The sequence below is a fragment of the Osmerus mordax genome, chromosome 4 (genome assembly GCF_038355195.1).
Source record: "Osmerus mordax isolate fOsmMor3 chromosome 4, fOsmMor3.pri, whole genome shotgun sequence".
Lineage (NCBI taxonomy): Eukaryota > Metazoa > Chordata > Actinopteri > Osmeriformes > Osmeridae > Osmerus > Osmerus mordax.
This window is the reverse complement of record NC_090053.1, coordinates 3,626,384-3,651,708: the sequence shown is the minus strand read 5'-3', so window position 1 is coordinate 3,651,708 and position 25,325 is coordinate 3,626,384. Positions and strand designations below refer to the sequence as shown.

Genomic DNA, 25,325 nt, shown 5'->3' with positions numbered 1-25,325 from the left:
TCTTACTCAGTTTAATTTAGCTATTGTTAAAGTATGGCAGCGTTTTAAAGGTACAGTCTTCATCTGTGTTCCCTCCTGCCTTATACAGACATAAACAAAGACAGAATTCACATATTCAGACAGCCATCATTGATTATTTTCAGAAGAAAGTTATTTGATACTTATAATTCTATTTAAAAGAATCTGTTTCTTTGTATGTGCCTGTAAGCAAGATGTTTACAGGACAGTTCTATGTGTCTGCAAGCAGGAACTTGATTGGAAGTTGTTGAATAATGTCGCTGCCTGGTTTGGGAACTTTTCATATCTGCTGGGTGCTTACAAGGTATTATGTGCATATATACTAGAGGACAGCGAAGCTAGATGCTTAATTGAGTATTACCAATTGTATGTACTTTCAGTATCGATTTTCATTTTTTATCATGATTCAATTTAGTTTAAATTGCCTTGTTGTCTCATGTTTTCTTAATGGCAGTGATAACCTTTTGTGTGTTTTGGATTAATGTACTAATGTGAACATTATAACTTGGGTGTTGCAGCACTGTCTCCATAGACATAATGAAGCCCTGTCTGAAACACCTCATTGGTGGGATGTGTTTACACGTTACTGACGCCACAGTCTTTTTTTTTTTTTAATGTCAAATGGGTATGTGTGTGTTGGAGGGGATGGGGGTGTTGGCGAGAAACTTACTTTATTCAACATAAGAGACACCATTTACAAAGCATAGATAGCCTCTAAAATACTTCAACCACCGGGGGGCAACAAAATCCAACCGTTTCATTTTCTTTAGTAAATAGACAATAGCGAGTGGCATTGCATTGGAAATTCTTAACTTCTTAAGAATCACTCAAATTCTTTAAACAGTCAGGAGTTATGAGTTCAGTCTGGTGTTAATCCACACATTTTTTACAATTAAACTGTAGCCATACATCCTGGTAAATCATTTAGAATTGGATGGAGGTTTGCTACTAATCCTCTTGGATTTATGTGATTGCTTGTCGAAAAGGTTTTTTTATTTTTTGTATTTAAACATTGGCTATTACAGAACTAGTCCAAGGGACCATGAGTACCATCACAAAGTACCAGGAACACATGCGTAGGTGGGTCTCGAGTTGTTGTCGACAGACATTCACCCACGTGTTTTGATCTAAGTAAGACATTTGTAAACTGCTGTTTCTATCCACATGTTGCGTTATTGTTCAAATGTGGGAAAAATAAACACGTTGAATAGACTGATTCTGTATAAGCTGGGCTCCTTTTATTACATTTAAATTAATTTTGGTTTATATTTTAATAATGGGTATTCATTCTATTGAGTTTATTTGATTCCCTTTCCACAAATAATTAAGTGCAACGCATGCGCGAAACAACACATCAAGGTGGGGCAAAACGTCCAAAACGTTGCAGATAGAAATATGGAACCTAGAGTGTGACAGTAGCTCTCAAACTGGCAACGTGCGTACATTTCTATCTGGAAGTTTTCTCTTCACTGCCCCTTTTGGCGGACTCAGTTTATTTCCTACCCTAGACCGACCAACGTTACCGAAACATAGCAGTAGCATGGGGCACGAGTGTTGCATTTCGAGATATCTACGCATTGTTGTAACTTTTTGCTAGTTTGACTACATTCGGCGGACAGTGAAACGTTGACGATATCCGCCTTCCTCACCAAGATCAAGGGTGGATATTGCATTACCGGGATCGTCTTAACAGACTAAACATCAGCTTACAACTCTGAATTAACCCCACTGCATGCTGTTTTAACTACCGCATTAGCAACGATCGCTTGCTGTGTAAACGAGCGAACATTTCTTACAAGAGTTGCATCGGGTTCCTTTCCAATGGATGTAGAGCACTTGAAAACGGACGTCGTACAATAGGGCTAATTGTCTTCTTGCAATATTGCACACCACCTCCTCAAAGGTATGATAATTATCTTGCAGTTATATTTAAGTGCCAACAAACGTATTTATATTTTTCATTTAACATATTTAACAAGTTTTATTTTGTTCTGTTGTATTGCTCGTTGTTGGATATCCGTTTATAACATCCCCTCTAATCAAACAGTATTTCAACCCTTGATTATGGGCCTGTTTTTGATATATAGAATCACCTACGGTAATACCATAGCGCCATTGAGCCGCATGTAAAATATCTGATCACTATCCATCCCAATTACAGATGACATTACATTACATGCCCTTTGTCCATGCCTACACTACATCATGATGCTCAATGATTCAGAACCATGCTAGGAGGCGACACCATACCAATAAAATAGGCCAATAACCAGCCTAGCTGCCTGGCGAAAGGGGTAATACCAAACAGAAAACATGCACTCACACACAGACATACTCTCTTCCTCTCTGTGGAAATGCATCACTTTCCCTGGTTATTTGCGTGTCTAGTTGTTAAGTCTTCTAACCAGCCTCTGTTAAAACCACTTCTCTGGCTCCCGGCGCCTCATGCCGAGCTCACCTAGTTGATTTGCCAACCATAAGGCCCCAAAATGTAGAGGTAGGGAATTGATCAAAATTCAGCTTGTGGATGTCTGGTGTTTTAAGAGTCTTGTCACTGAACTTCAACCATGAACCTCGAGAATAGATGGACATACAGATTCAAAGTATTGATGTGGTACTAATGTTCTTAACTTGGAATAATTTTGCTATACACTCATTGGAAGTCTTTTCTGGAATTTTCATCAATAAATAAAAATAAAGAATTTGAAGGTGCCAAGAAATAGCTGGCTAGCTGGTTTGGAAATGCTCTTGCAGCCTCGAGGCAGTAGTTCAGACAGGTCATTGACCCTTCCTTTTTTAGACAAATGCCAGCATAGAGGGCATTGTACTCACTTATAGAGGGCTCCTCTATGGCTGAATGATTTAAAAAGTTGCTCAGAGACTAGAATGAGCCCGGATGAAATCATGATGACTAAAACTGTTCCCCATGCAGATCTGCAAAACTGGAGTACAGCGGAAGCTTCTTTTTCACACAGAAGTTACTGTTACCCTGGCGATAGTGTAGTGTAATTCTCCAGTTCTCAGGACAGCCAGATAGACAAAACACCAACGTTCAGGCAGAGTCTGCAGATTCTTACTCACGTCTGGTGACTTGGTTATCTGTCTACATTTACCATGCAATTTGTATGTTTACTAGTGTAGGCCTAAACTTTGATCGAGTGTTTTGGGGCATTATTGGGTACATTTGTGGGCATTTCTATAACTCACTGTCACTATTTCCTTGTTTGCTGTTAGAGCTCAGGTATTGCTCTAGGAGACCGTAACGCTTCTGTCAGTGTAGAGTACTATGGAAAGTTTAGTCAAGACCTCTTTTGTGTGGTTTGGCTAATGTTAGCCATCACATGCAAATTTGACAGTAATGTGCTTGGTTTTCAGACTCATGCCATTTATACAGGGACATTCCCGTGCTTGGTTAACAATTTCATTCTGTTAGCCTGAAATGGAAGCTGCTCACAAGGGTTAAACTTAACTTATATGAGTCTTGGTTTGTGGTCGCAACACCAAAATTCACTTTTTTAACTTTGTGTGTATATATATATATTTTTTTAATCTTAAAAAAAGTCTGCTTGGTTTGCATTTCTAACCATTTCCTGCAGTTCATACTTCATAGGACAATGAAACAGCACTGTTCAGTCACACAGGGTTTTCTCTATTCTTTCCCTGGAGTTAACTGTAGAGTAAGGGAGGCACTTAGGTACAGCTTTGGTGTTGCTCTTCCAGAGTCCAGCTGTTGTCCCTGGGGCCATGTTGATTTCCTCCTCCTTTGGCTCCACAGGAACATCTGCAGGCTGTCAGGCCCAGCTGGATGGACCTGTGACACGCTCTGTCACTCGGCCCCTTCACCAGTCTCTCGTTCTCTCTCTCTTTCCTGCCCCTCGCTCATTTTCCCATCTCTCGCCCTATCTCTGTGTTCTGCCACTTGGCTTCTACCCTGCTGCTGCTGTAATGCTGATGATAACAGGCCCACGGCAGCATCAAAGCCGGCTGCAGTGCATCCTCAGCCTGCAGGGGCAGGATGAGAGGCTGGCTACCCAGACCCCCCGCAGGGCTGGTTGGGGGGCGGGGTAGGAGTAGAAGGACACACTGGGCCTAATTGCATGATGGTTTAGGAGTTGTTTATGTGTGAGCACCAGGTCCACAGTAGCCATTACAGACCACTGTTGGAAGATTTTGGGGCATTTAATGGCTGACCATTTTTACTTCTGTAGTTCTTTAGTAGTCTGTAGTGTAGACTCTAATCTGTAGTTATTTTTGTATCTGTTTGTTCTACTTAACAAGTAACTTAAGAATCTGGGTAACACTCTCTCTGTCTGGCTAGGATCACTATTGAGAAATCTTTACCATCACCAACTAAAGAATGTTGTCCATGGGTTTAGTAATGTTTTATGTTGTTCAGGGCAAGGACATCATAGAACAGACTGCAACAAGTTGCGTGAACGGAATTCTTTAAACCTGTCTCATCTTGCAGCAGCACTTACACTGCTGTTGAAGTTCCTCAGTTTGAACAAACTCTACACTGTTAGAAAACGAAGCCGACACAAGACAATTGACTTATTGAAATAAAATGTTGATCATCCAGTTTGCTTTAAATGCTTGGAGAGGAATGGCTGGAGCAATAGCTGAGATATTTGTCAGGTTATGCCCTCCACTGTATTTTTTCTTCTTCTTGAATTCTGTTTTTGTCTTATCGTGTGTTCTTGTCATGTGCACTACTTTCTTTGTGCTGTATCACAGGGCACATCATGTCTCCATGGCCAGTCTGTCACTGAAGCTAGTTTCCTGGTTCCTGCTATTGCTGCGGGCTGATGTCACGCAGACCTTGATCATTTAGCTACAGCTCGGCTACATTCATCCTAATGCAGACTTTCTGCATTCAGTACCCTCTCACTGGTATTCAAGAATGAAAAGTGTTATTGACATGTAACGAAGGCACCTTTTCAGATCAAATGTTTGACAACAGCTAGTTATCTCCAGACCTGAACTGAAGTGTGTCTGACTGTGTCTGAAGTGAGTGATGATGCCCCCCCCCCCCCCCCCCCCCCCCCCCCCCTTGGGCAGCCGGGAGCTGATTGTCAGCGGGAACAGGACCACAAAGACGGCCCTGTCTCCCCTCTGAAAAGAGAAAGCTGGAGCTTCACACGGAGCCTTCTGGAAATGTCCGATGTCCTTATCTGTTATGTGACACCAGGACAAGCTGAATCCTGTCCTGTTCACTCATGCTCTGGCCTGGTGACCTGCCTTGACACACTGATGTATTCACTGGCCTAATGGAGAAGAATCCCCCAAACCAGACTTGGCCTGTGTTTATGGATTTCCTGTGTGGTGACATCACTCTTAAATGGGAGACTTTGCCCAAACACACCCAATGGATATCAATGCCAGCAGTGTAGCTAAGTTCCTTATTGCAGCTAATGCATAGATTTTCTGTGGATTGTCCAAAGCAGTTGGTTAATTGTTTTTCTTCTCTGCTGACACAGCGTCTGTTTGGCTGGGATTCTGTGTGTGGGAAGGTTGGGCGACTTATTTTACAGCTAAATCAGTCCATCAACAATGCAAAATGCCAGGACACCTCTGAGTCATTCATTTTTCTTCATTAGAGAGGCAATGGTTGTTCCACTGGTGTCACAGCTAGGCCCAGGGATGTGGGAAGGGTGTTCCAGCTAGTCTTCACAACATGGAGACAGCTGTTCCTGACTGGCCCTCAGAGCAGATTTCCCAGTCCCCTACCATGCTGTATGCACAGGAGTTTTTTTAGACCTGTTTGATTGTTCCTACTATCGAGTATCGACCTACCCACTGGCAACTGTTGAAGATCTGACTCAGGCTCTGTTTAAATTTAGGCTGTCGTAGTGACAGTGGAGGAAGCGTGTGTTTTGAAAGGGAAGTACCTTATATCTCTCTGACCAGTTGCCGTAACAGTGATATGAATGCAGATACTGGCTCTGTTTTTGGTCACCCTGACCCAACCCCATCAAATCATGAAGCACAGTCTGGGCTTTCGTACAGAACATCCTCTGAGCCAGTGGTGTGTGGACATGGTTGGAGGATGTGACCTCATGTGATGGCACTGGATGCACGTTCTGGAGCCAGGTCTGCCCCTGAGCTCTGACCGCTGGCTTCCACTGCCTCTCTATGGGAACCGAAGTCGAGGGGAAGTTGTATATTGTGGAATTACTTAATACACTGGCTATTCACCGTGTGCCTCTCAACTGTCATTCTTTTTTGTTCTTTACGGAAATATCAGTAGTCAAAGGTCAAAGGAACTATAGTTCGCTTTTGCCACGTACACTCCAGCCTTTCTTTTCTGTGGTCTATATTTGGCTTAGAGAGAACACATATGTTGAGGTTTTTTCTGTAATGATGCTACCTCAAGTTTACATTCCAGAACTCAAGAGTTCTATCTTGAGGCATCAGTGGGGTGTAGAGAATCAACGTGCCTGTTTTGTATGTATTGGGTTAGTTCATTCAGGAAACAAAGGCTACACAACCATATGATAGCATAAGTTCATAGTAAAAATATTGCCTATATATGTCTTGTCCAACCCATTGGTGAGCCCGCTCTGACTTCAACATAGTCACAATGAGGACGTCATGGAAAACAGCTCCCCTGAGTTGTGAAAGTGAGAAAAAAACCCAGCTACTTCTGCTTTCTGTAGCTGCAGGTTATTTTTGGCCTTTGCACAGCGATACTACTCAGACACATTCCTCTCCTCCACCATGGCAAGGTACTTCACTATATTTGACAACCTGCTCTTCGGAACTGTGAAAATAAAACGTGCTTGTGTCCTGCCATGTACACTGTCTGGATCAGACAGTAAAAGTGTGTGCCGCTGCATGCCGTTTACTGATACTGTGTGTTGTGTTCCTGTAGGTGTGTGTGCAGGGTCTGATGGTAGTAACCAGTGTGATACTGTGTGTCTTGTGTTCCTGTAGGTGTGTGTGTCGGGTATGATGGTAGTAACCAGTGTGATACTGTGTGTCTTGTGTTCCTGTAGGTGTGTGTGTCGGGTCTGATGGTAGTAACCAGTGTGATACTGTGTGTCTTGTGTTCCTGTAGGTGTGTGTGTCGGGTCTGATGGTAGTAACCAGTGTGATACTGTGTGTCTTGTGTTCCTGTAGGTGTGTGTGTCGGGTCTGATGGTAGTAACCAGTGTGATACTGTGTGTCTTGTGTTCCTGTAGGTGTGTGTGTCGGGTCTGATGGTAGTAACCAGTGTGATACTGTGTGTCTTGTGTTCCTGTAGGTGTGTGTGTCGGGTCTGATGGTAGTAACCAGTGTGGGTTCCCTGTGAGCGGACACCACCGCCCCCCCCCCCCTCGTCAAGTGTAATGGAAGTTCAGGTGAGGCACACTGCAGTAACACCTGTGTAAGGGGTAACGCAAATAATGTTAGTAAGTTAATAAGGGAGTCAGGTGGCTGAGCGGTTAGGGAGTCGGGCTAGTAATCAGAAGGTTGTTGGTTCGATTCCCAGCTGATTCGATTAGCCTCTGCTAAATGACTAAATGTAAATGTAAATGTTGGCAGTGAGAAAATTGGCCATTTATTACCGACTTTAGATTAGATGGTTGATTGTATATTAACTGTTAAAAAGCTCTCTGGTTTTCCTTTGTCTCAAGACACCATGGCCGCAGGGCACAGAGTGCGTGGCCAAGTATAACTTCAAGGGTACAACGGGACAGGATCTGCCTTTCAATAAAGGCGATGTTCTGACTATCATTATGGTCACAAAGGTAATCTGATGTTGATAATGCATTTGAATTTTATTCAGATACAGAAAATGTGTGAACTTTTAACTGCTGTCCTATAGAATCTTCTAGAAATTTTGTTTCTTTGCGTTGTGTTTCCTAAGAGCTGTGGGGACACATCTTGTCTTTCAGGACCATAACTGGTACAAAGCCAAAAACACAACAGGCCAAGAAGGAACCATCCCTGCAAACTACGTTCAGAAAAGGGAGTGCGTCAAGTCAGGGGGAAAACTGAGTTTAATGCCGTGAGTACAGACATGATTGTATATCTCATCGTAACTGTTAGGGAGTCAGGTGGCTGAGCGGTGAGGGAGTCGGACTAGTAATCCGAAGGTTGCCAGTTCGATTCCCGGTCATGCCAACTGACATTGTGTCCTTGGGCAAGGCACTTCACCCTACTTGCCTCGGGGGAATGTCCCTGTACTTACTGTAAGTCGCTCTGGATAAGAGCGTCTGCTAAATGACTAAATGTAATGTAAATGTAACTGTTGCCATGTACATTTCTCTATTTCAATTCATTAGGGGCATACACGGCCCATTGAATTTGTCTGGCACCATTGACTTTGCACTCCCTCTTGATATAGTGTAGTGAGAGAAGGCAGATGGCCTGTTTGTCGTGGCAGGGTTGCCACTGTGAAGTGGATGTAAACCACAGCTGGGCCGGGCTGGGTTGAGTCCTGGCTCTACAGCCCTGTAATTGCAGTGCACTTGTCTCTGTTTCCCGCTCGGCTGTTTGTGCACTCTGCACAGCTTCCTGTTGTTTCCGTTCAGACACTGGCAATGAAGAACCTCCCAATGAAGAACCTCCCAATTTAGCCAAAAGAGTTTCTAAGAATAGGAGTGCGTGAACTTCTGTGGATCTGTCTTTTGTTTTGTGCTTGTGTTAATCTGTGTATGTGTAACTATTAGTTTAACCTATGTGCTCTCACTGGTATTTCTCTGTCACTGGGGAGAGTTTTGTGTGTGTGTGTGTGTGTGTGTGTGTGTGTGCGTGTGTGTGTGTGTGCGTGCGTGCGTGTGTGCGTGTGTGCGCGCCCGTGCGCGTGCGCATGTACAACAGAGCTAGTATTCTGATGCCAGTCCACTAGTGTGCCCCTAGCTGTACCCCCGTTTATAACGGTGTGTCTCACCCCTTCCAGATGGTTCCATGGGAAGATAACTCGGGACCAGGCAGAACTGTTGCTGCACCCTCCGGAGACTGGCCTATACCTGGTGCGAGAGAGCACCAACTACCCCGGGGACTACACCCTGTGTGTGAGCTGTGAAGGCAAGGTGGAGCACTACCGCATCATTTACCTCGACGGCAAGCTCAGCATCGATGAGGAAGCGTACTTTGAGAACCTCATGCAGTTGGTTGAGGTGAGGAAATTAGATTTGTTGCCAGTTGTGGAATAGCGCCAGTGTAGCCTGAGTGTGTACGCATCGATGTGCAATGTGATTAACCTTTTAATGAGGTCCTCAAACCATTGTCTTACCCCATAGCTCACTTATACTGTAGTTCCTGGAACAAATAATGAACAGGAAGTGACAAAGAGGAAGAGTGAGCGGTACGTTAGAGATCATTGAACCTCTGAAACTAGGGTTTCACTTTCAAGGCCCATCTTGTATTTCTGTAGTTACTAAAATAATGATCAGAAAATGTGTTTAAAATTAAAACTGGCCATACAAGAAACACAACCGACTTGATGGACTTACTTCGATGTTCTTGACCATGCTGCCCCCTCTTGGTCATAAGAAAGTACTGGCAAATTAGTGTTAGTTTCAATTTCTAACACCACCATTTTTGGTCTCCCACTGAAGCCTAAATCTTTATGCACTGATAAATGCATTTATGCATCTGTATGCAGCACTACACCAAAGATGCGGATGGCTTGTGTACCAAACTGATCAAGCCCAAGCTGGAGGAGGGGACAGTGGCAGCACAGGATGAGTTCTCCAGGAGTAAGACCAGCATATTCAGTCTATGCTACACTCTGAGCCAATCACTAAGGAAGCTGTTTTTTGGCTGGTGGGCTGTAACTCGTTTAAAAAAGGGAAACCATATGTATCCATCCATTTCTCAGGTGGCTGGTTGCTGAACAGAAAAGAGCTCAATGTTCTTCAGTCCATAGGAAAAGGAGAGTTTGGAGGTAAGCTGTCTTTTTTTTCCTCCACTGGCTGTTGAAATTGGTTATGTGACAATACCACGATGTGGTACTGGGATTGTTCTTGTTCTTACTAACAAAGCTCTCTGCTTTTTCAGTGACTGAAAATACTCCGGCAGTTACTCTAACTGATGTCTTTCTTTCAGATGTCATGGTGGGAGATTACAGAGGCACGAAAGTAGCTGTGAAGTGCATCAAGCATGACGCCACGGCGCAGGCCTTCATCGCTGAAGCTTCAGTCATGACGTGAGTTGCATCCCAGGCCACTGGTCTTTGACCACTTTTTCCCATCAAAAATAACTCAAGATTTTGACAACAAAAGTGAATGCTTTTCTTCCTGCTTGCAGGCAACTGAGACACAACAACCTGGTCCAGCTGTTAGGAGTGATTTTAGAGGAAAAGGGAAGCCTGTTTATAGTCACTGAATACATGGCTAAGGTAGATCAAATGGAATCTATAGTAAATACAATACAACAAGATATAGAATCCCTAATGAAAAGCACTGATGATCTCCTGTTTGTTCATTTCCAGGGAAGTCTCGTGGACTACCTGCGCTCCAGAGGTCGGACAGTGCTTGGGGGGGATTCTCTCCTGAAGTTCTCACTGTGCGTGTGTCTGTAAATCAGTATCATAAAGACTGGCCTTTTTGTTTCGGTCGGTCATAAAACCAATGTTGCGTTTGTTGTGTCAGGTTTTACTGTCAACCTGACACATCAAACGTAACATTGGTTTTATCATTCTGAAGTGTGGTGAAATGTTGATTCTAGGGGTAGGGGGAAAAAATTGATTCACATATGAATCGCGATTCACAACGATTCAAATCGAAATTTGATTTTTAAAATCGTGAATCGATTTTTAATCGAATCGTGACCCCCAAGAATCGATTCGAATTGTGAGGTACCAAAAGATTCCCACCCCTAGTTGATCCTGGCTCTGCCTTGCCTGTCCGCTGTAGGGACGTGTGTGAAGCGATGGAGTACCTGGAGAACAACAACTTTATCCACCGAGACCTGGCAGCTCGTAATGTGCTTGTGTCAGAGGACAACATCGCCAAGGTCAGCGACTTCGGTCTGACCAAGGAGGCCTCCTCAACACAGGACACTGCTAAACTGCCAGTCAAGTGGACCTCACCAGAGGCCCTGAGGGAAAAGGTACGACTCCATTTTAATGTTGATTTTATACCATTGGTAAGACTGTTCTATGTGCATTGAATGTGATTCTCTGGTACACTGCATTTTTTCTTTGTCTATGGGTAGAAATTCTCCACCAAATCAGACGTGTGGAGTTTTGGAATACTGTTGTGGGAGATCTACTCGTTTGGGCGGGTGCCGTACCCAAGAATTGTAAGTACCACTGTCTCCGATATAATTGAGTTTCTCACGATTCCTTTCCACATTGTATGTTATTGCTCTCTGCCTCATTTTCTACTTTTAATTTTGCTATCTACTTTTTCCATCATCCTCTCCATAGCCACTTAAGGAGGTAGTGCCTCGCGTAGAAAAGGGATACGTGATGGATGCCCCGGATGGTTGCCCTGAGGCGGTGTATAAAGTCATGAAGCAGTGCTGGATCCTGGATCCTGTGGTGCGCCCATGTTTCCGTTTGCTAAAGGAGACAATGGAGAATATCAGAGCCAAGGAGCTTTACCTGTAGAAGGGGGAGGGGGGGCAGGGGGGAGGGAGGGCAACAGCACCAGAGAGGTTTGAGAAAACTGGCCTCCATTTTTTTATTGGACTCTTTTGACCATAGCCCGAGATGTGCACCAGATCTCAAGGACTGCAGAAGCTCCCTTTCTTCATATCTTCAAGAGGAAAACTTTTTTTGTTTTGTTTCGAACGTTTTAATTGGTTGAATGGGTTTCAGGCAGACCTGGGTTGTAAAATGTATCTTTATGTTGATGTTTGCCACATTTAACTTTTTACATCTTCTGAGTTGAAACCCTTACCTCAGGGTGTGTCAATACTAGTAGTACAAGTACTAGACAAGTTCTGCTGTGTCAAATCTACTTTGTAGACACTGATTTGTGGTACTAGTAGGGCACTACACATTCCGTCTCTGATATGCAGTGCAAGTGAATGTGTAACTAACTAGTGTATCAATCTGTGCCAAAGTGCCTCCTGAACAGAGATGCTCCTCTCAACTTAATTCGTTCTATTTTTGTTTTTGTTTTTTTACATTTTTATGTTTTGTACTTTTTATTTGCTTTATATGTGTTCACTCTATGACCATTTTTCATCTCAAAGGAAGCATTTAAACTTGAAAATCACAAATCATTTGTCTTGCTAAGGATATATTTTAACATTTCAGGAGAGGTATAAGGGGTTGGAATTGGTTTAATCCTAAATGGTATTCGTTCATGGTAAATATACAGACATACGACATTTTCTGATTTCAGCAGTGGTGAGTACAAGGAAGTTGGTGGGAGCCAATAGGAATAGAGTGCATGTGGATGAAAAATCTTATTTCTACTGATGTTCATTTTGTCCTAATTATAATTATTAAATCATTCCACTTTAAATAAAACAAGAAAACGTGCATTTTTGTGTTTGTCTTAAAACAAATTGTAAAAAAATAAATACGTTGACAAAAAAACTGCCTTGCAAGGAGGAACTACTGTATTGGTTGCAAGAACGAGTCGGAATTGTTTATGTGCTGCGCACTGGTGCAACAAGGAAATGGACACAGAAAACAAAGCAACACGCAGAGTACTTAACGTCACAGGCACAGCCACGAAAGAATGGAGACAGAAGCTGATGCTTTTTACCGAGAGCTGCCAAAGGTGGTGAGTAAACATAGGAGGAATTGAATTAGTTAGTTAAGTGGTCATCAGTGTTAAAACCATCCACACTTGTTTGTCTCAGGAGCTGCATGCCCACCTCAACGGTTCTATAAGTTTCGCCACAATCGAGAAACTCATCGCTCGCAAACCTCATCTCAACATTGGACACAGCATGACAGCTATTCAAAGTGGACAACGCAGGACGCTGGAGGAGTGCGTAGGCTATAATAGGATTACCACTGCACTGGGCCGGAATCCAGGATGTGGATTAACTATTGTAATGTACTCGTGAACATTATTTGTTTGACAGTTAGCTGTAGCCTACTCATTTGACTTTGACTTGTAACATTTTCGTTTTCAGATGTTTTCAGGTATTCAAAGTAATTCATCAGTTAGTGGATTCAGAAGAGGATATTTTAATGGTAAAGTAGACCGTGGGTGCCCTTAGTCTATTATGTCACGAATCAGTATTACAACGATATATTTTTTACTACAGCTACATGAAACTTCCGTTCATATTCCAGGTTGCAAAAGATGTCATAAAGGAGTTTGCAGATGATGGAGTAAAGTATCTAGAATTGAGAAGTACTCCAAGAGAGGAGAAAAACACTGGCAAGGAGCTTAAAAGTTACTCATTACTTAAATGTGTGGTGTTCTGTATGGTGGTTACTCTGAATCACTTTGTATTATTTAGGATTGACCAAAAAAAACTACGTGGAAACAATCATTGAGGCCATTCACCAGTGTAAAAAGGAGGGAGTTGACACTGAAGTCAGGTAGGCAGCCAATCCAATTTCAGTCGTTTGGATAATAATATTATGCTAACCCCTTTGGTCATTTTCCCCCAAAAACACACACACTAACCAGAGTGCGAATTATACAATGAAAATCGGGGGGGGGGGGTCAACTTCTTCTCCAGGGTGTAAAGTAATAATTAGGATTACAGGTAAGAACGATATATAAATGTATCGACCCCCCCGATGGGGTGGGCTCCAAGTCTTAATTTCGGGGGGTCAAGCCCCCACCGTAATTCGAATCCTGGTTGTACGTAGACATGGGTTTAACTCAAGTTTCTTTTCTAAGGTTCCTTGTAGCTGTTGACCGCAGGAATGGTACTGAAGTGGCTATGGAGACTGTCAAACTGGCAGAGGAATTCATGCTGTCCACTAGCGGTTTGGTGGTCGGACTTGACCTGAGCGGAGATCCAACGGTGAGGGGGACACTGCCTCTGGCCAACGCTCTCACACGGGCGTTCCAACGCTCTCACACGGGCGTTCCAACGCTCACACACGGGCGTTCCAACGCTCACACACGGGTGTTCCAACGCTCACACACGATGGCTACCTCTCACACGGGCGTTCCAACGCTCACACACGGGCGTTCCAACGCTCACACACGGGCGTTCCAACGCTCACACACGGGCGTTCCAACGCTCACACACGGGCGTTCCAACGCTCACACACGGGCGTTCCAACGCTCACACACGGGCGTTCCAACGCTCACACACGGGTGTTTGTAAAATAGTAAAACCGTTTTCCCGCCAAAAGGTTGGCCATGGCAAAGATCTACTGCCTGCCTTGGAGAAAGCCAAGCACAGTGGGCTGAAACTAGCACTGCACATGTCAGAGGTGAGTAACCAAATACCAGGGGCGTTGCTATACCCTTTTTACAGTATAAATCTGCTGTGCCCCAGTAAAATCTAATTTCCCCTTTGGTAATTTCATCCAAAACACACATACTAACCCCTTTGCTAATTTCAATCCAAAACACACATACCCTTTGCTAATTTCATCCAAAACACACATACTAAACCCTTTGCTAATTTCATCCAAAACACACACACTAACCCCTTTGCTAATTTCATCCAAAACACACATACTAAACCCTTTGCTAATTTAATCCAAAACACACATACAAACCCCTTTGCTAATTTCATGCAAAACACACACACTAACCCCTTTGCTAATTTCATCCAAAACACACATACTAAACCCTTTGCTAATTTCCTCTTTGCTAATTTAATCTAAAACACACATATTAACCCCTTTGCTAATTTCAATCCAAAACACACATACCCTTTGCTAATTTCATCCAAAACACACATACTAAACCCTTTGCTAATTTCCTCTTTGCTAATTTAATCTAAAACACACATATTAACCCCTTTGCTAATTTCAATCCAAAACACACATACCCTTTGCTAATTTCATCCAAAACACACATACTAACCCCTTTGCTAATTTCATCCAAAACACACATACAAACCCCTTTGCTAATTTCATGCAAAACACACACACTAACCCCTTTGCTAATTTCATGCAAAACACACACACTAACCCCTTTGCTAATTTCATCCAAAACACACATACAAACCCCTTTGCTAATTTCATGCAAAACACACACACTAACCCCTTTGCTAATTTCATGCAAAACACACACACTAACCCCTTTGCTAATTTCATCCAAAACACACATACAAACCCCTTTGCTAATTTCATGCAAAACACACACACTAACCCCTTTGCTAATTTCATGCAAAACACACACACTAACCCCTTTGCTAATTTCATCCAAAACACACATACTAAACCCTTTGCTAATTTCCTCTTTGCTAATTTCATCCAAAACACACATACTAACCCCTTTGCTAATTTCACCCAAAACACACATACTAACCCATTTGCTAATTTCATCCAAAACACACATACTAACCCCTTTGCTAATTTCACCCAAAACACACATACTAACCCATTTGCTAATTTCACACAAAACACACATACTAACCCCTTTGATAATTTCACACAAAACACACCTACTAACCCCTTTGATAATTTATTACATGTTTGTTATGATGTTACTACACTAGTTACACTGTAGTTACACTGTAGCAGGCATGGGAAGTAAATACTTTGTTACTGTACTCTTTTCAACATGAGTATGTGTACTTCTACTTGACATGTCTGACCATCTGACCAGTGATTTTGATAAGTGCTCCATTGTTTGTTCAAGGTCCCCTCTCAGATGGAGGAGTCTGATTTGCTGCTCAACATTCCACCTCACAGGATTGGTCATGGTACATTTTTACACCCTGAAATGGGCGGGTCCCAGAGCCTTGTTGATAAGGTTCAGAAGAACAACATACCTCTGGGTAAGAAACACTTTTTTTTTTATAAAGGAAAAATATAAGTGGGATAACACTACCGTTTCGTTTTCTTTTTTACAGAATTATGTCTGACCTCTAACGTCAAGGGTCAAACGGTGCCATCCTATTCCCAACACCACTTCCCTTATTGGTACCAGTCAGGACACCCCTGTGTGATCTGTGTAAGTCTGCTTTATACTTGCAACCCTGGCACAGGGACTAACAGGGTAAAGTGCAAGCATGGCATCGTTGTCCTCTGGCCTTTTTCAGACTGACGACAAGGGAGTCTTCTGCACGAACCTCTCTCTGGAGTACCAGCGGGCTGCCTCCACCTTTGGGCTGAGTCACGAAGCCATGTGGAAGCTGTCCCAGCAGGCCATAGACTGTAGCTTCGCCCCGGACGCCCTGAAGGATCAGCTGAAGCAGAGGTGGACCAAGCTGAGGCCAGCAGTACTTCGTTAACAGTTGTAGTTTTTTTTTTGTAATCATCTACAGCAGTGGTTCTTGACCATGGTCCTTAGGGACCCCCCTGTCCTGTATGTAGACGTGTCCTTGCGCCAACACACCTGATTCAAATGAATGGGTCGTTTTCTAGCTATTCAGAAGCCTGGTAACAACCATTCATTTGAATCAGGTGTATTTGAACACTGTTCTACCCCGTAGGTGTACTTGGTGTGAGTAGAGGATATTGTCCAAATCCTTTTATATTAGGAGGGAGGTGTAAAGATGTTTATGTTGTTTTTAAACAGTTTGAAGCTCTTAATAAATAATGATTAACTAGAACTTTTGGTTTGTGGATTGGCTGCTTCAGCGTACTGTTGCAAAGGGCAAATCACGATTACGTAGTCAAAGGATTCACAGGGGTCTTAAAAAGTCTAAAATTCTGAACTTTAAATTTAAGGCGTTAAAACCTCTTAAATGGCCACAAACATATATATTACTTAATTGATATCAGTTAAATTAATTATCATTTGGTTGGAGCGAGATTTGAACCAGGGGTACCATGTTTGGCAATAGACTCAATGGTACACGTTTACCCATTGAGACAGAGGGTTCCTGCAAAGTTACCTTCTATAAGACAGTGTAATTGCCCTTATGACACTACTAAATGCCTAAGGACAAGGTACATTTTGTTTCTGCTAATGCCAAGTTATAAAACAGAATACTCTGCCTTCTAATCATACTTACAAAACAAGTGAAGGATTTCTAAGAACTCGTTCACGAAATACAGTGACGATAAGTACACTTCTTGAATAGACTTATTTATTTCTGCAACACGGTTAAATATTAAACAGAAATGTACAGCTTACCGTCCATTCAGCGGAACAAATGTTTTTATTTGTTACAGAATACATAATGTCGTTCATAAAAAAGAAAAATATTTTTTTTGCAAAATATGTCCACTCTGAAGCTTCTCATCCACTGGAACATAAGCAAGTCCATTCTCTCCTTCTCAAACCCAGACACCACAGAGAGGGCTGCAGGGCTGCAGGTCCTCGGCCCACTGTCCAGTCCTCGGTTACAGGATTGTTTGTTCCAACCTCACGCCCTCTTCCCAAATTTGCCTTTCTTGTCTTTGTCTTTGCTCCTCCTCTTCAGTTTCCCGTGCTGTGGGTCTCCCTGGCTGACCCCCTTGTTGCCTCCATCCAGCTTCCTCTTCTTGTCACTGTAAGAAAGGACAACGTTAGGAGACGCTCAACACAGACTATACTTTGTCCACACATCACTTTTCTTCCCTCTTCTCACGTTTTGATGCTGATGATGGTCGGGCTCCCTGCTTTCTGCAACACCTGGTCCCATTCCTCGTCGTCTCCACGGATCGTGTACCTGCATGACGACGGGAAGAGTTGACTACAGCAGGAGGCTCCACAAGTGACTGCCCGATGCTCCTTTCCCCTTCCTGCGTACTCACTGTGCCAGGTCCATCTCCTTGACCTTCTCCATATCCTGTTTGTGCTTCTCGTCAAACTCCTTGGCCGCCTCATTCTGAGATGGACAAAAGCTCAGTTACTTTTCATTGCGTTCTAACTGGAACCTTTGGGATGCTATATTCACATTACATTTAGTTATTTAGCAGATGCTCTTCTCCAGAGCGACTTACAGTAAGTACAGGGACATTCTCCCCGAGGCAAGTAGGGTGAAGTGCCTTGCCCAAGGACACTACATCTTTTTTCATAGCCGGGAATCGAACCGGCAACCTTCTGATTAATAGCCCGACTCCCTAACCGCTTAGCCATCTGACCCCCTCATTTGTATGTAAACGATGTGTTTGTAAGGGGAGCCCATACCAGATCCTCATTTAGTGACCGCACTGTCGGCTCCATTTCAATGTCTTTGGAAGTGACCATCTCTGCCTCAACGGCCTTCTCCTGGATTCTGTTGAGGAACTAGGGAGAAGAGAAATAACGATCCAATGACAAATCTGTGAATCAACCGGTGGATTCTTTGAAAAACGTCTAGATTCCCTTTGCTCACCTGAACCACTTTGCGAATGAGGCGGTTGAACAGGCCCATGAGCTGGCTGCTGGGAAGGTTGATCTCCCCCTCTAGAGTGTCCACAGACTTGTGCTGCAGCCCCACTCCCAACAACAACGCCTGGGGGAACACACACAAACACACAATCTCAAACGAGGGACTACACTAGACATCCCATAATAAAGGCGGGAAAGCGCCTAACGATGTACGGTGTGGCGCCGGCTTCCTCACACACTGCGCCGCTGAGAAGGACACGTCTCCCAGCTGCTTGAGGAAGAACACACGGGCCACGGCCGGGATCAGGTCCATGATGAGATGGTAGTCCACCATGTTCCTGGAGTACATCTCCAAACGCTTCAGGTCGTAGGGGCTGAACTGGGCGGCCAGCTCGGAGCTGCTGAGCGCTGTGGACAGATGTTCAGGTAGAGGCTCGTCACACTCTGAGTGAGTTGTGTGGTTGGGTTGTTCTTAGGGGAATTCTTTAGCACTACATTTCAAATTCTTGCCTACGTATAGTAGCTCATAGGTTAGGACTTAATTACAGGCATGGATTTAATCCAGGTTTAGATAGGCCGGTAGGAATTGTCATAAGGAGCAGGACCAAATAATTCCAGAGTACCTGTCCTTGTGACAAATGGTAATAAACAAAACAATACAGTGGAGAGTTAGTCTTACATTTACATTTAGCAGACGCTCTTATCCAGAGCGACTTACAGTAAGTACAGGGACATTCCCCCTGAGGCAAGTAGGGTGAAGTGCCTTGCCCAAGGACACAACGTCATTTGACACAGCCGGGAATCGAACTGGCAACCTTCAGATTAGTAGCCCGATTCCCTAACCGCTCAGCCACCTGACTCCTAGTCTTACTATAAGGGGGGTCCTGCTTGGCATTCTTGTTCTGGAGGATGTTGAGGGCCATGCTGGGGCTGAAGCTGCTGAACTGGAACGACAGCAGGGCCAGGAAGCGCCTGCGGAAGTCTGCAGGGGAGACAAGTGATGACATTGATCTACGGGGGCTATAGAGGAGTGGCATGAGAGGTGCCCAGTGGGAACAGAGCCTCACCCTTCCAGAATGCAGCCAGCCACTGGCCCTGGTCAGGAGCCTCCTCTGTGTTCAGCTCCTTCAGCATCACACATGAGTGCTCCCCCGTCAGGTCATTCTGGGGAAAAACAAACACCAGAGTTCAGAGGGAGCGTCACCGCGGTGTGAATAATAAGACGGGATTCATTTGGACTTGCAGTAAGATACTTACAGGAGTCTGGCGTAAATACACTGGGATGAAGCCAGCTTTCTTCCAGAACCTGTAGATCAATCAATACATCGTTATTGTCCCAGGAGAGCAATTCTGGTGTAGCTTCAAGACAAATACACTGTACATACAGCCACAAAAACACAAACAACAAGCACTAGCAAACACCAAGTTTACTAAATGCAACAAATGGAAAAAATAACAAAATCGAAACAGTCAAATTAAATCCCCAAAGTGCAACAATACATTTACATTTATTAATCAAGCAGATGCTTTTATCCAAAGCGACTTCCAAGAGAGGAGGTGGACGACTATTCATGGTTGATGGCAGCTACTGCCCTAGCTATCCTAGCTCTGGAGCTCCTCAGCCCAGACTTGGGATGTCTCTAGCATGTACCTGAGCAGCTGGGAGGTGAGGCCGTAGGAGACCCCCAGGTAGTCCAGCCTCTCGGCCCTCCTCTCAGTCAGCTTCAGCAGGAGAGGCGGGAGGTCCTTCCTGGGGGACAGCACCTCGGCCAGGAGACTGACAGCCTACACACAACACAGTTGATGGTTCAATGAAAAAGAATAAATCAGGTCTTATCAAAAGCTGAAAAGTTGAATCTTTAACAAATTTACATTGATTTCAGAATAGCTTAGTATTTAGTATGTTGCTCTTTTTGCTGGAATGACAGTATGCACCTGAGCATGGACTCCACGACCTGATGATCCCAGCATGATTACATTTACATTTAGTCATTTAACAGACGCTCTTATCCAGAGAGACTTACAGTAAGTACAGGGACATTCCCCCCGAGGCAAGTAGGGTGATGTGCCTTGCCCAAGGACACAACGTCATTTTTGCACGGCCGGGAATCGAACCAGCGACCTTCTGATTACCAGCCCGACTTTTTAACCGCTCAGCCACCTGACTCCTGATTAGATCATATTCCAGAGAGCTGCTTGTGATGTCACGGAATGCTTCGCTTTCTCTGTCATCCCCCATTAAAAGTTCAATGTGTAGTTACCTCACTGCTGACTGAGGTGATCTCACTGGTAGCAGTCTGGGAGTTCTCATCCATGAAGGGGAACCGGCCCTCATAGTACAGCTGCAACTGCTGCAGGGCCCTGGTGCCATAACCCATCTACACGCACACACACACAAAATCAACCACTACTCAGTGGACACCTCATATTCAGTGTCACCATGAACACATCTGTCACTGCTAGAGGAGGAAGAACGCTTCTCTGAAGGACTCACCCCTTGATAGTCTGGGTTGACAGCGATGCGGACCACCCTGCCTCCGGAGAGACTGCCAAACTCTGGATCTTGGAACTGGCAAAAGCAGGACAGCGTATGGGTCATACTGGTATGGATGCGTGGCAGAGCGCTGAATGCAGCGTAACGCTAACTGGCCGTGTGCCTACCTGCTCAGACACAGTCCAGGGGATGAGGTCGCCCGAGGCCTTCTTCCCTCTGGACAGGCTGTTGAGGATGGACTGGCGAGAGATCTCTCCCTCCAGACACACCTGCGGAGCACCAGGAGAAGTGTTGACCATGGTCCCACATCGAGACACACACAGTTTCCAGCTCAGAGAGAGCGTACACATGTCTCACCTGCACCACTGCCAGGACCTCTGGTAGAGAGTTCTGTGTGGGGGGGACAGGAGGCAGCAGGCAGAAGAGGTGGTGCGCCGGGGCGTCCGACAGCAGCTGCAGATCGTTGGGGGTGTTCTGAAAGCAGGAGAGTCATGGTCTAACATGCGGAAGGAGGCCAGCATCGACAGTGCTTAAGTTCCAAACGTTTGGTACACAGTAGACCCTTCAGGCTCTTTATAAGGTCCCCTCACCTTATAGTGCGATGCCACATAGAGGGCCATGAGTCTCTGCAGGAAGGCCTCCGACGCTTTGTGGTAGCAGAAGAGAGTGTCTCTGTTTACGTAGTATCTGCACAACCGGCGCTTAGGAACACAACACCGAAAGGGGGAACGGAATTGGTACATAAAACAAGACATGCTAGCATGTGAGATGGCGTCACTGGAGGATACAGGTCACATGTCTGAGGCAGGGGACAGCCAGAGAGAACCCTGGGGATGTTCATGCAGTCCAGACACAGGATCTCATTCAGCCACTTCTCTACGGGGTCTCCCGGGGCGTACCGAATGGACTCGTGCAGAGACACCTCGTGAAGGGAGCGGGCTGCAGGAACAGGACAGATTCACATCAAGCACAAACCGTTTTCCTAACCAATCAACACGGAGGGTTCCCTGAAGAGCGGTGCTGGTTGGCTGGGTGGCTCACCTGCTGCCAGCCTGGTTGTGTTGGTGTTCCTGTTCTCAGCTGACAGACTCTGCTGGCTGTCTGAGCTCTGCTGCCTCAGCTGCTGGATCAGCTTCAGGGAAAGGGAACGACCTGTGCCCTCGTACCTGACAGAGGGAGGAGTCAAAGATTCAGAATGAGTGAACCAAATCTAAATGTATATTTGTTTAGAAAGCTCCAGAGCTTGCTAGAAACTATGTGACTGGGCTTTACAGATGCCCACAGATCAGCATCCAGTTATCCTCTGTACAAATACAGTACGGTCCAGAAGTCTGAGACCACACTGAACATTAACTGGGAGAAGTGCAGACTAGGAAAACCCAGCATTCTGTGACATCACAAGAAGCTCTCTGGAATACTGTCAAATCATGCTGGGATCATCAAGTTGTGCACACAGTATAGACTTCATGCCAGTTTGAATGCATGCTGTCACTCAAGCCAAAGGGGAACATTCCAAATAGTAAAATATTCTGAAATTCGTGTACAAAGACTTACAACTTTCAATAAAATCGTTAATCTGATATCATTTGTCATGAATAACGTCAGCGTCTATTTTACTTGTGGTGAGGTCTGAGATGTTTTGGACCCCTGCTGTAAACTCGCTCCTCACCCATTGATGGTGGAGGCCATGAAGACGAGGTAAGGTCCCAGCAGCTTCTTGACCAGGGGGAGGGGGATGGCGGCAGCCTCGTCTATGACCAGCAGCTCTGCCTGCCCCAGCTTCACCGCATCAGCAGGGTGGATGTACTGTCGGGCGGAAGGTCAACACAGTTCACATACTCCCGCCAACACACATGTCAGAACAAATAAATACAAGAGTTCTCGCACACAACATAACGAGTGGTGATGACAGTCCGCGCCTGCTAACCTGTATGGTCTGCCGATGTTCTTTGAAGATGTTGACGCGTACCACTGCTTTGTTGAATTCTGGGTTCAAAGACTGGATTATCTCATAATCCAGGTGCTCCTGTTGATGGGACAAAGACATGAATCGACACAGTAAGCCTTGTGGGATTTCCACTGGAACTACATTTAGAGAACGGGCCTGAGGGATTACCTGGTACTGTAGGCCATCAAAACCTTTGAAGATGAATTCGAACAGGGTGTGCAGGTTGTCTGGGCTGGGTGAGGTTATAAAGATGTTGGAGTACCTGTGGGGAGAGATAGAAAAAAGTGCCCATTACAACAACAACAAGGCAGAGGAGCACCGTACACAAAAGATCCAGAGTATTTGCTGCTAGACTGCATCACTGTAGAAACTCATGGAACTGGTGAAGCAGAGGCAAACCTTACCCAAAAGCCACTGCTCCCGCCACAGCCAATCCCAGTGCAGCAGACTTGCCCCTTCCACGGGCAGCTGTCAGGGCCACGGTGCTCCTCAGGGTCTTCTCTGAGATGGCCTCGATGAACTTCAGCACCCCCTTGGCCTGATGGGAGAAGAGGGAGAGAGTAAAATCAGGATGGAGTCAAAATGGAGATGATTGACGGGTGTTCTGGGAGTGATCCCAAGATGTGACTATAGTCTTAGAGGATCAATGTACCTGGTCCATTGTCTTGCAGCTGTCCACAAGCACACCAACAGGCTGCGTGTCATGCAGAGACTCTTTCAATTCCTTCAACTCCTGTTCCCGTGGAGACAGGCTGTCCTCCTGGAAAGGGGGGGGGGGGGGGGTCAGATTGTCATTTCAATGCAAATGATTGACATCTTCAGCATGGGATGTTTTGAAGCACACGTGCCTACCTGAGTCTTGGGAGGGACTGGCTTGATACTGGCAATGTGGCTGGAGACGGGAAGGACGTTGAGCTGGTCATCAATGACGACGCAGGTTTTGCAGGATGAAAGAGATAAGATGAACCTGGGAAACAAGCAAGAGTGATTCATGTCACTACATGACCCCTAGAGTTCAACGTAGGGCTTGGCGACATAACTGAAAAAAATTACATTTTATTTAACTATTTTCTTATTACCAAGTGTCTATCGCTGTACATATCGCTACTGTTTTATGGCCAATGCGTAGTTCAACATAACATATTTAACAGGAACAACAATTAAGCTATAGCTGACCTTTCATTGAATCTTCCCACCACATCTTGATGGGCCTCGGTTCTGTACCGAGAATGGACATCCTGGTTGGACAACAAAATTACAACAAAGCTGAGCTTACTCATACAGGGGCTGAGAGCCTAATAAGGTCCGTAAACAGTACAGTGAGGACATCCCATCTGAAGGCTGAACCGGAGGGGTTTACCATTGTCATTGTGTAAAGTTGCTTGAGGGAGTTCATAGTCCTGAGCAGGATGACCACTATGCCCCCTCCTTCTACTGTCTCAATGGTTCTGGCCAGAAGATTGGGAGTGAGAGCTTCAAAGTCCTTTGGGAAAGAGATGACCAGGATCAGTACGCTCCAGGTGGATGAACTGGAACACGACAACACGCCTGTCAGTCACGTCAATGTGGGACTTACCTGAAGGACGCACATGCCATATGTGTTACCCAGGATCTTGTGTGTCTCGTTGTAATAACAGTAGCGGATGTTGGTCGCAGCAATGAAGAGCTCAAACGGGTCATCCTGCTTCAGGTTCAAAGTTCCGGTTTTGATCTTCTTCTGCAGCTGCCTCATGCGCTTCTTACGGTTGCTGGGCAACACCACATAACAGATTAACACCGACATAGTAACACATCTATGTACGTTACACACAGTTAGCAATAGGTTATTTACCTGCTAAATCCCAGCTCTTTTTTGTAGCACCAGAGAACAGATGGTCTGGCTCTGACTGAAGCTTTGGACAACATGTGATGCAAGATGACAACCTAGATGAAATTAGGATGGAATGAAGTTAGAGTTCAAGACCAATTGTATATCTCCAAGGGAAGACAAATGGAAGTTTTAGCCAAGTACCTGGTCTTTTCCATGATCCCCAACCACCACAAACATGGTACGGTGCTGCAGAGACACTCCATTCTCTATCTGCACACGGATCCGGTTATCCACCTTCTTTCGAAATGTGGCCATGATTCTTATTCAGAATAGATTTAGAAAATGCAAATTCAATCCACAGTAAGGAATAACATTGTGTAGGTTTCTAATTTAAAAAAAACGTGTCAACTCGCCGGTGTAGCTTAGAAAAATAGCTAGCTAGCTCAATGTAGTCTTACATTACAAAAGTTTATATCATACCTAGCACTACAGAATCCCAAGAGGGTTTTTAAAGTATTTCTCCACAAACGTAATTATACGCTGTAATACTGTGAACTCACCATCCAACAAGTAACGTAAATTTGTAAGAAAACCAGTTTACATTTGTGAGCTACAGTTTACATGCCAGACGTCATGCTGCAGATACACTCACGTGGGGACGGGTGAAGAAAAAGGACCCCTGATTAGACGTCAGAAAAGTGCGACTTGAACACACTGGTGCCTAGTTCATTGCCTGACCTAAAAGTAAACCACCCCATGTTCAAGTTAGTATTT

At 44.7% G+C, this 25,325-nt stretch overlaps 3 protein-coding genes across 3 annotated transcripts; 2 read left to right on the top strand and 1 right to left on the bottom strand.

Annotated features, from left to right (window-relative positions):
• Positions 1-1,538: 1,538 nt before the first annotated feature.
• Positions 1,539-12,442, top strand: LOC136941526 (tyrosine-protein kinase CSK-like). Its single transcript, XM_067234045.1, has 13 exons — positions 1,539-1,921; positions 7,262-7,358; positions 7,635-7,748; positions 7,896-8,008; positions 8,903-9,122; positions 9,611-9,704; positions 9,827-9,892; positions 10,054-10,153; positions 10,255-10,345; positions 10,439-10,512; positions 10,863-11,058; positions 11,164-11,250; positions 11,378-12,442. Exons 2-13 carry the CDS (start codon positions 7,347-7,349, stop codon positions 11,558-11,560), a joined length of 1,350 nt encoding a protein of 449 aa, XP_067090146.1. The 5' UTR covers positions 1,539-1,921; positions 7,262-7,346; the 3' UTR covers positions 11,561-12,442.
• Positions 12,443-12,560: 118 nt separating this feature from the next.
• Positions 12,561-16,611, top strand: adal (adenosine deaminase-like). The gene is made up of 10 exons (XM_067234046.1): positions 12,561-12,689; positions 12,769-12,899; positions 13,048-13,108; positions 13,211-13,298; positions 13,381-13,462; positions 13,770-13,896; positions 14,234-14,314; positions 15,696-15,834; positions 15,910-16,010; positions 16,099-16,611. The coding sequence occupies exons 1-10, from the start codon at positions 12,645-12,647 to the stop codon at positions 16,288-16,290; spliced, it is 1,047 nt and encodes a 348-aa protein (XP_067090147.1). The 5' UTR covers positions 12,561-12,644; the 3' UTR covers positions 16,291-16,611.
• Positions 16,612-17,082: 471 nt separating this feature from the next.
• On the bottom strand, positions 17,083-25,195 carry nat10 (N-acetyltransferase 10). The gene is made up of 29 exons (XM_067234513.1): positions 25,112-25,195; positions 24,753-24,870; positions 24,573-24,664; positions 24,318-24,489; positions 24,102-24,224; positions 23,918-23,979; positions 23,594-23,708; positions 23,394-23,501; positions 23,146-23,279; positions 22,910-23,003; positions 22,721-22,819; positions 22,463-22,599; positions 21,835-21,959; positions 21,582-21,732; positions 21,384-21,480; positions 21,151-21,267; positions 20,961-21,062; positions 20,794-20,868; positions 20,561-20,677; positions 19,951-20,084; positions 19,557-19,605; positions 19,367-19,463; positions 19,171-19,281; positions 18,535-18,707; positions 18,304-18,423; positions 18,117-18,215; positions 17,741-17,814; positions 17,575-17,655; positions 17,083-17,494 (listed from the first exon to the last, which is right to left on the bottom strand). Exons 2-29 carry the CDS (start codon positions 24,864-24,866, stop codon positions 17,371-17,373), a joined length of 3,096 nt encoding a protein of 1,031 aa, XP_067090614.1. The 5' UTR covers positions 24,867-24,870; positions 25,112-25,195; the 3' UTR covers positions 17,083-17,370.
• Positions 25,196-25,325: the final 130 nt, after the last annotated feature.